At 32.6% G+C, this 10,636-nt stretch overlaps 2 protein-coding genes across 2 annotated transcripts; one reads left to right on the top strand and one right to left on the bottom strand.

Moving 5' to 3' along the window:
- Positions 1-886: 886 nt before the first annotated feature.
- LOC100783628 (cytidine deaminase 1-like) lies at positions 887-2,607 on the bottom strand (the record flags this gene model as incomplete). The annotated part of the gene is made up of 2 exons (XM_041014649.1): positions 887-903; positions 2,097-2,607. Coding segments are annotated over 2 exons (528 nt in total), but the record flags the coding sequence as incomplete, so codon positions are not given.
- A 2,591-nt stretch (positions 2,608-5,198) lies between these two features.
- Positions 5,199-6,971, top strand: LOC102662144 (double-stranded RNA-binding protein 4). The gene is made up of 4 exons (XM_026128243.2): positions 5,199-5,438; positions 6,344-6,560; positions 6,647-6,767; positions 6,938-6,971. The coding sequence occupies exons 1-4, from the start codon at positions 5,199-5,201 to the stop codon at positions 6,969-6,971; spliced, it is 612 nt and encodes a 203-aa protein (XP_025984028.1).
- Positions 6,972-10,636: the final 3,665 nt, after the last annotated feature.

Below are 10,636 nucleotides of genomic sequence, written 5' to 3'. Positions count from 1 at the left end.
CTCCTTTATCGGTTTGGTATTTAGGATGTAATCCATGGATTATTGCGTCACGCGAGTCCTAAAAATATAATTCAATTATGTCTTATTAGTGTAAAAAAATAAAGTCAACAAACTTAATTATTATATATGTATAAAATGATTACATACTATTTGTGTATGTATTGTTCATTCTTAAAAATATATATTCCTTTAATAAAAACTTTATATATAATTATGTTTTTTAAAAAATTTTAATGAAAATTATCAAATTTAAAAACATTCCTAAAAAATAGATATCACAAAGAGTATGAGAAATTGTTCCTTCTTAGCATTGGCCATTCTTTTCTTTCCATAAACATGAATTTAAAGGTTTTTTTATTAATTTTTTCATAAAATTTGGAAAGATTTTTCTTGGTAAGTGGAGAAAAAAAAACAAAATAAAATAAAAATAAAAAAGAACAACTAAGATCTAAGTAAAAACAACACACGGCTTCATCAAGATGAAGAAAAGGTGATAGACCAAATAATGGGCGAAAAGGCCACCATATCCCTTGTGAAGCTAGTAGTCTATTATAGCAATGTTAATATTATCCCTAGTCATTTGCAAACCAAGACCACCTATCTCTTGGGTAATGTCACTTGTTGCCAACCAACAAGATGAATTAAGGAACATATACTTTGTATGTAATTATATGTAGAAATCTATGAGAATATTGAAGAAGTGAGAGCAAATTTACCAACTTTGTTTAGGAATAGATTTTTACTAGAAGTTAATCTCGTTAGCATCTTAAATGTAAAGTACAACAACTTTATGAATTCTATATCTAAACTTAAATTTATGCAATATAAAAATAAAAGGTTTTACTTCTTTTAAAATTAATTATGCTCTTTATAAAATTAATTTTATTCACCCCTGTTTTCCAACTAAATACACACAAAAGACAAAACCAAAAAATTAATACATTTGTGTGTTTTTTTCTTTTTTATCATGATTTATGATTTTTTCTGTTTTCAAGGAGGAAACTTTAACCATAGGAGGACAAAATAAATTTGGTTTCCATTATTTCATTTATTTAAGATTTATTTTCACGTTTCTATTTTTTAATTCTAATTTATAAATATTAATATCTAAAAATTAGAATTTTACATATATATATATAACTGACAAAAAGATATAAAAAAATTAAATTCATAAAAACATTAAACTTGACAATAAAAAATAAGGTTGAAATTTTAAAAAAAATAATTCAATTTGATGTTGTTATTATTTAAAAGTTAAATTAGGTTGTATGTTTTTGAAATAGTTTGATTTGATATTTTCCTTTTAAAAAATTCAATTACATCTTTTATTTTTTAAAATGAGTTTAATTTTATTTTATTTAGAATTAGTTTTGGTGGTTGACTAGTAGGAATAAAGATACGTTACATAGTTTGATAAGACTCATGCTAAACCAAACTTTTTGAAAAAATTGACCAAATTAAAACTTTTATCAAAGTTTATTTAGTTAAACATGTCATGTGATTTGCCATTAAATAAATCTCTTGGGCCCAACAAACCAACCTATTTAAAAAATATTAATAAAATATGTGTTATTGGTATTATTATATTAAATTTATTATAATACATTAAAATCATACATTTATATCTCTTTTTAAACATTAAGCATATTCTAAAACTTATAATTAAGTTTATTGAAAAATAAATGTTTGTCTTCTTTAAATGGTTCAGCATAAAATACTGTATCTTTAGATAAGTTATCATGAATGTTATATAAAATCTTAAAATATTTTATATCATATAAATAAGTTAGATTTGATTGTATAACAAACATATTTTTACTTTATTTTAGTATTAAAAATGATCACATACTAATCCCTTAAGAGTATGTTTGGATGGAGAAATTTAATAGGATAATTTAATTTTTTAAAGGATTTTAATTACTTTTCAATTAAATAAGATGTCTGGATAAAAATTTGAAAATAAAATGAAATTTAAGTATTTTGATCAGGGATTTTAGTTAACTTAAATATTAGCATTTCAAATTCTTTCATTTTATGAAAGAATTTCAAATTCTGTTGTCCTGTAGGGCACGTGAGAGTTATTGGCGGCCTCCAACCTGCAATCGCAAGAGCGTTGAAATGATCGTTTTGGGGAAGAGAGAGAGCGTTGTGACGAGGCTCCAAGAGGAGAGGGACGGTTTTGGGGAAAAGGTCGTGGGGGCCGAAGTGGTGGGAGAGGAAGTGGGAGAGAGGGCTGAAGTGAGGGTTTTTATGGGAGGTGATGAGGATTTGGATGTCGGGGGCGTCGCGGAGTTCTTGAAGGAACTGGGGACAATGGCCGCAGGGGGCAACAGAGACGGCGAAGGAGTCGAGGCGGGTCTCGACGTTGTTGGCCATGTTGGTGAGGAGGAACTGTTCGGCGTGGATGGTGTGGTGGAAGGGGAGGCCGGGGAACTCCATGTTCACGCCCATGAAGATGCGACCGGAGGTGCCGAGTCTGACGGCGGCGACGGGAAAGTTGGAGATGGAAGGACGGGCGAGGGACTGAGCAGAGGAAACGAGGGAAGGGAGGAGTTTGGAGATTGATTGGGATTCGGCCTCCGATGCGGAGATTACGAATCTGGGTTTCGAATGCGGGTATTTTTAAAATGAAGAAATCTAATTTTTTATCCAAACACAAAATTTTAGAAATGAAGAAATTTAAATTGAAACATTTGAAATTCTCAGAATTTAAAATTCTTTAGAATTTTAAATTTCCTCATCCAAACACACCCTAAATAAACTTGTAGACTCGATAAATGTCTCTTAAAAAAATATTTTATGTTTGACCAGAATTAAACCATATACTTTTAATAAAAGTTAAGCTCAAATTTAGTTCGACTTAGTCTATTTTCACTTTTATATGTCAGATTTTTCGATAACAAATACTTATCAACAAAATTGATTAATCATATCTTAAAAAATTTCTTGAGCAAGAAAAATTCAAACAAATTGAACTCATTTTTTAAAAAATAAAATTACATTGATGTATAAAAAAATACATTATCTAATTAAATTAAACCTTTAAATTAATAAAAGATCAAATTAACCCCCAAAAATAAATTAAGGGAAAAAAAGTAATTTAATAAAAAAATCATTAATGAAATTTATTTACTAAAAACCAAAACGCATGAAAGGTGACGAGTTGGAGTTGCTCATTTAAACCAAAACAAAAAGGGCAGCAAACACTTATCGTCATTTGAACTCGAAAGCGTGTGTGATTCGTTGTGGAAGAAGGGCTGGGGTTTTGTGTTAGATTTTTGTGTGTGTGTGTGTGTGTCTTATTATGAAGAAGAACGGAGAAAATGTTCAACGTTGATCCTTCATTTCCTAATGTCCCTACCCTCACCACTGAACAGATTCAAAAGGTACCAACTTTTTTTCTTCACTCATTTCTCTATTTCATTAATGTTATCATTTTACTTGGTTTTAACCTTCTTGATTATCTTGGGTCTACGTTTGTGTTGGGGTTTCATAAAAATGTCACCTTTCAATGTTGTCCCCTTTCCTTGTCCAATTCATGTTTAGTTAATGGCACAGAATGTGCATGTGGCTCCACTCTTTGTTTTTCCTTGTGCCCTAAGTTATTCATCTGGTTTTCAGCTTTTGTTAATTTTTTTGCTTTTCTTGAATTGAATGAAAGGGAAAACGTTAATTGCATGTGTTTCTTGCATAAAAAAATGATGGTTCTGTGTCTATGTAATCTAGTGATACCGAAATCATTTCATGCCATTTATATTCCTCTTTCATAACATTGTTGCATGAAATTTTACAAAGGAATGCGGGGTGTGGGGAGGTGTATTAGATGAATGCATTTTGGTGTCAAAAGTTAGATGAGTGCATGATGCATGTGCGTAAAAATGTTTGTTTTGGACCTTTAATCGAAGCAATGATTACTAAAGTATTTATGCCAGTTTATCTCTTATAGACAAGTTTTTATGCTTGGTGGAGTACTTGGAGGAGAATAAGGAGCTGATCTTGGCAATATTGGAGCATCAAAACCTGGGAAAGTTCACTGAGATTGCACAGTTAGTAACCAAAGTTATTTTAATTCGCTTATGTTTTTGTTGCTTTATGGTTGCTTCTCGGTAGTACCAAGTGATGTCAATTGCACTTTGTTTTTCCTTTTCACTTCTTCATTCTCTTGCAAACCATTTAGTCCTCTATGGCAATTACCATGGAAACCTTGTTAAATAGCCGCAATAGCACCACTATAATGCTATTGCACAGATGAATTTCTTGGACCCACGATTGTGACTCCATCGGCTATTGCGGCTGCTATCATTGTTGTGGTTGCGGCATCATCCTGCATCCTCTTGTTATCTCTAGCGAGTCTCCAGCCAATTGAACTTTTGATTTAATATTATGCCAATTTTTATGTATTTTTTTATTTGCATACAACTTAATTTTATATGCATATATAATTGATATATACCATATATTTCAACTGTTACGCAACTTCTTCTATATGCCTGCGATGCTATCTCCTATATGATATAGAGGGTTATTGGCTTTCCACCATTTTCCGCTATCCGCACTTGATAACACTGCTTCACATAAACATAAATCCCTGTGTAGCTGTTCTCTAACTAAAATTATATTTCACTTTGTATGGTCATTAGTACTACATGCAATAGTGAACCTGTGTTTCAGTTGACAAATTGCAAAGTTATGTGCCTTTGATTACATAAAAATTGGCATAATATTAAATCAAAAGTTCAAAAAAATAATAATGCAAAGTAAGACTTTGTTGAGGCTTTGTTGAGGATATGGCTGCCTAGTTTTTACGGAGGCTTCCTTTTATCATCTTTCTAATACAGTGGTTCTCCTTGTGTTTATGTATTAGTTGGTCTCGATAAAATTTCTTTTGCCATTCAAAAAAAAATAATTTAAAAACAAGGTTTTAAATTGTGATTGCTGGAAATTGTGGGTACATGTGGCCACAATTGCGGTCAAGCTCCAAAACCTTGATGTTGTGACGGACATATGTTGTATTTTCATGTCTGATAAGTTAATTGATATGCATACCTTGCTCACACATGTGTTTATGTTTACTTGTTCACTTGCTTGTTATCATCACACATTTTTTATTCGGAGTCTTTTAGCCTGTGTCTATGTATAATGCATAAAGAGATCTCTAATGACCTGAATTGCTCCCATGGAATTTTCCAGCACACTTAATGTACAAAACTCGTCTCCAAGACTTTACTTCAAAGTCAGGCATTCAATTTCCTGTCTATCATACCATTAATGAGGGACATATTCCAAAGTTTAGATCGACGGTGTGGGTTGCAGAGATGCGTTACACTTCCCCATCCACATTTTCCCAAAAAAAAGTTGTTGAACAGGATGTAGCTAGACTTGCTTTGGAGGGTATCCTCCATAGGACCAGAGATGAAGGACTCTCTCTTGTCGATCAGGTGTGAACAAAATTTGTTTTCTCAATTCTTCAGTAGGTGCAATTTCGGTTTGATTGACCATTTAGGAATTGTTAAGTAGTTTTGAGGTATTTTTTGTTAATAATAATTTTCTACAGGATAGACACTAAACTCTGCTTATATGTTAGGCTTGTTTTATGCTTACTTTGCTTCTGGTTGGCAAACATCCTAATGCTTTGTAGTAATTAGAAGAATTTGTTTCATTTTTGTGAAAATGTCTGCTATCTTCCCTTAGATGTAATGTAGTTTCTCTTGTTCTTTCTAATGAAATATTGTTGTCTATTAAATATTTTTTTTTTGTCTAGTGACATGAGATATTTTTCATAACTTGTCATTTTCAGTTAGTGTACATGTATGTTAAGAATAATCTTTTTTATTCGAATAGATTTTCTATAATAAATTAATTTGTGCTTCTGCATGTTATACTTTTATTGGATATATCTCTCTTTGTATTGATGGAGAATCTTAGTTGAAGATTATCCTGTAACATGTCACTGAGGCTCTTGGTTTTCAGCGGGTAAGGTAACAGTATCTGATAGCCATGCAACTTTGATCCAAACGAAGTGTCATTACAACAAATAATTTATGTTGCCAATGGAATTAGAGTTTAGATCCTCATCTTTGTTTATGGTTTGAAACTAGTCCGGTATAGTTTAAAGTAATAATTCTTAAATTTTTGTCGTGGAAAATCAATTTAATTTTAAGTGCCTAATTATTGTTGAAATAATTAATTTCCTACTTATAAAAAATAAATAACTGGTGAAATAGCTTTAATACTTAATTATTAATTTAAGATTTGTCATTGCTTCATTTTGGTTTGGTTTGGTATTATCATTCAATATTACCTTTATGTAAAATGTTGATTCTTTGTTGTCATTGTCTTCCAGATTTCTCCAATTTTCAAGTCTATCATGAATGAGTATGCTCATAAACTGCATGTAGAACAACCTACATACAACAATGATAAGCAACTGCTAGGAGGGGTGCTTCCTGCTTTTATAACTTCTTTGGTTTTCAATGGTACAAGTTACACTGGTGGTCCAGCTGGAACAAAAAAGGATGTTGAGCAGTCAGCCGCAAAGGCTGCAATTCTTTCAATTATGAGTATCCTTTCGTGTATGCTTTATTACATATTTCCAGTAGATTTTAGGTGGCAATGTGCTTACCTACTAAATGACTATTTAATCCAGGTGATTCTAGCTCGGGAACTGCACTTGCCGAGGTTATTAGGTCAAAGTCTATATTTTACTATGCAGTGTTATCCGATATACAAGATTTTAATCATGTTTCAAACATGTGGAAATGCCCGTGGTATGCGTGAAATACTGAAAGAAAAATCTAGTCCAAGTTACTTGTTAAGCTCATTTATATTTTTCTTTGTTGTTTATCGTGGGTTTTAATTTTGCTCATGGTTTGTCTATGATGAGAATGAGTATCTACTAAAGAAAGTATGTGTTGTGCTAACTGTTATTTTATGACAGGGCAACTGGTGCTGTGTACCCTTCTCGAAGATAGTGAGTCTTCTTACTTGCACTCAAATAATGCTTTTAGTGTTTACTTTTAATTTTCGTGGATATGTTAACAAATTTGTCATTGTATGCTTCGATTTGCAGCTCTTTGATTCTTAGTTTTAAGAATTTATCCTTATTAAATTAAACTATCCTTGCCTAAGACCAATAAGTGTGATTTTCAATTGATCTGATTTTTACTAATTCCAAAAATATAATATAAACATGTATTGCAGAATGCCAGTTTGCCGTTTTCCAAATAATATTTGCCGCAAGTAAATACAAATTTGATATACGTCTGATTTAAATTTACATGAGTCAACTATGTTGCATTTAATATGTCATATGATCTACGTATTAATATATTGCCATGCATTCGTAATTCCAATTACTGTTTAATTGACAGGGAAGAAGGAAGGGCATGTTAGATTATCCTGTCTCACAGGATGCGGATGAAAACATACAAGATTATTTATCGGGTTTGTGGGAGAATGTTTTTTAAAGCATTGACAGAGTAATCTTGTGCCCTGGGCAAAATGTGATTTTAAGTTGCCGGTGCTATGTCCAGTTTCTGTAGTAGTTTATTTCTCCCAACTGTTACAATTCAGTGTGCTTTCATTAATGTGGGCCTCTTGTTGTGGTATTCTTGCTGCATACATTGCATCTGATAAACTGCAATGTTTTTATGAATGCTTGAAAGATTAATCAGCATGGTTAACCATTTCAGTTTGCAAACTTTTTTTTTATCCTTTCGAATTTAGTAATTCAAATGTCTCTCAGTCTAACAAGATTCGAGGATGGCCAAGCTATATGACGGTTGCGTATTACGACAGTAATGAGTTAACGTTGAAGTATTTGTACGTGCTTTGATTCGAAGGTAGAGATAGGTTAAGTTCTTGTCATTTTTATCTTGCCACCATATTTGGTTGAGGTTTGTTGCTGGAAGAAAAAAACTAATAAAGTGTTGTCCATAGTTTAATTGATGAGCACTTCAATCGATGTTTTGCATTAGCACTCAGGCAGAATTCTAAACCCTTAAGTCCTTTCTTGTAAAATTTTGAGATCACGTCCCACTTCCTATCTACCTTTTTTTTCAATCTTTGATCCTTAAGCACAAAATTTGGAATTGTGAATTGGAGTTCCTTAATGTTAGGTGGAGATAACACAATATTCTACAAGGAACACAACCCCCACAACAACATGGTGATGATCTCCATCTAATGTGTGGCGAGAGACTGCACTATACGATTTCACTCTTTATGGTTAAAGATACAAAGATGGAGAATATAATTAGCCAGTCTAAACTCGAAAGCTTTCTAAGGGGGTTTTAAATTAGTTCGTTGTTTTATTTAGGTAAAATTCTAAAAAATCCATTTTTTTTATGCAAAATGGAGGGATAAAATCTTGGTCCCTATTTAGTAAGATATGAAAGGTTATTCTACATGTGTCATAAATGCATTTAAGGCACCAACTACGATACTCCAATAAAAATAACAAACACATGATATGTTTAGACTAATAAGAAGGATAATAAATTTGGGATTATATAGTAATTTCATCAAATACACTTGACAGCAAAAGTCAAATTTATAGACTGAAAACAGGTATCAAATTCATGGGCTAAATTGAAATATTTATAATTTTTCACATATGTACTTGTCACGTAGACTCTATATGTTATGTATGTGTCACATAAACACTTGAGATAACATGTATGATGTAGTATCTATGATTTTTGACTTCTCGGTGACTCTTACACTACGATATTTCACACGATAACACTTCACTCAACATTCTTGTTAGTCAAAACTTTTCATCGATGAGAACCCTTCGTAGATAATTCTTTCCGATATCTCGAAAATTAGTTCTACCTACATCCCACAAACTAACACAATTTTTTAGCGTGTTTTGTCCTCACTCACGCTTTTTGAAAAACTTTTCAGAAGGTCACTCATCTCACGCTTTTTGAAAAATATCTCATGTCACTAGACAAAAAAAAATAATTTGATAGACAACAATATTTCATTAGAAAGAACAAGAGAAACTACATTACATCTAAGGGAAGATAGCAGACATTTTCACAAAAATGAAACAAATTCTTCTAATTACTACAAAGCATTAGGATGTTTGCCAACTAGAAGCAAAGTAAGCATAAAACAAGCCTAACATATAAGCAGAGTTTAGTGTCTATCCTGTAGAAAATTATTATTAACAAAAATTACCTCAAAACTACTTAACAATTCCTAAATGGTCAATCAAACCGAAATTGCACCTACTGAAGAATTGAGAAAACAAATTTTGTTCACACCTGATCGACAAGAAAGAGTCCTTCATCTCTGGTCCTATGGAGGATACCCTCCAAAGCAAGTCTAGCTACATCCTGTTCAGCAGCTTTTTTTTGGGAAAATGTGGACGGGGAAGTGTAACGCATCTCTGCAACCCACACCGTTGATCTAAACTTTGGAATATGATCCTGTCCCTCATTAATGGTATGATAGACAGGAAATTGAATGCCTGACTTTGAAGTAAAGTCTTGGAGACGAGTTTTGTACATTAAGTGTGCTGGAAAATCCCATGGGAGCAATTCAGGTCATTAGAGATCTCTTTATGCATTATACATAGACACAGGCTAAAAGACTCCGAATAAAAAATGTGTGATGATAACAAGCAAGTGAACAAGTAAACATAAGCACATGTGTGTGCAAGGTATGCATATCAATTAACTTATCAGACATGAAAATACAACATATGTCCGTCACAACATCAAGGTTTTGGAGCTTGACCGCAACTGCGGCCACATGTACCCACAATTTCCAGCAATCACAATTTAAAACCTTATTTTTAAATTATTATTTTTTTGAATGGCAAAAGAAATTTTATTGAGACCAACTAATACAAAAACACAAGGAGAACCACTGTATTAGAAAGATGATAAAAGGAAGCCTCCGTAAAAACTAGGCAGCCATATCCTCAACAAAGCCTCACCAAAACTCAAAAGCAAAGGCTATGAACTTAAACGTTCACCACTTCCTAATGAAGCACAAAGCCATAAGCAAAATTAAAACCCACGATAAACAACAAAACATATTCGAGTATCAAAATTAATAAAGTCATGCCAGAAAAATTCATTTTTGCAAAATAAATCAATGTAAAGTGTCAGATATAGAAAACATCTAAAGAGTTTTAGGCCAAACTCATTTTGAGTCAAAACTATAAAAAAAATTCAAAATCAATTATAGGAAACCTCAATTCGCCCCCAAAGACAGTAGAACTAAGAAGAATAACAAGAATACGATTGGTTTCGATATTATTATGTTGAAAAAATGAAGGACTTATGAGGAGGGTTAGAGTGAACAGGAGCAGGAACAGGAGGTGGAGGAGGCTCAGAAGAAGACGAAGCCATGGGTAGCAGAAGAAGAAGGAGAATGAGGAGTTTCTCGGCAAAATAGGGTTTCTTTTCAAACAAATTCCCCGAGGGATTCTGTTTTTCAAAGGGTTCAGCGGTTTAGAAATTTTTGTCCTCAGACAATCTCTTTGTAAACTTACTCTGGAGGGGTTCTTGTACTGGCGGAACGAAAAAGCGGTTACCAACCAACAGATTTCGCTGCTGGCAGGATACACATACCCTAGTTGCACTGATTCTGCCAGTGGGCCTAGCGTTTTTGCTCTGGT

Source organism: Glycine max, chromosome 4 (genome assembly GCF_000004515.6).
Source record: "Glycine max cultivar Williams 82 chromosome 4, Glycine_max_v4.0, whole genome shotgun sequence".
Classification (NCBI taxonomy): Eukaryota; Viridiplantae; Streptophyta; class Magnoliopsida; order Fabales; family Fabaceae; genus Glycine; species Glycine max.
Note: the sequence above shows the minus strand (reverse complement) of the source record. Positions and strands in the feature narration are given on the sequence as shown.

Coding starts and splice junctions, on each gene's coding strand:
- LOC102662144 (XM_026128243.2), top strand. CDS start 5,199: ATGTACAAAACTCGTCTCCAAGACTTTACTTCAAAGTCAGGCATTCAA. Junction 5,439..6,343: donor GACTCTCTCTTGTCGATCAG/GTGTGAACAAAA, acceptor ATTGTCTTCCAG/ATTTCTCCAATTTTCAAGTC. Junction 6,561..6,646: donor TGCAATTCTTTCAATTATGA/GTATCCTTTCGT, acceptor TATTTAATCCAG/GTGATTCTAGCTCGGGAACT.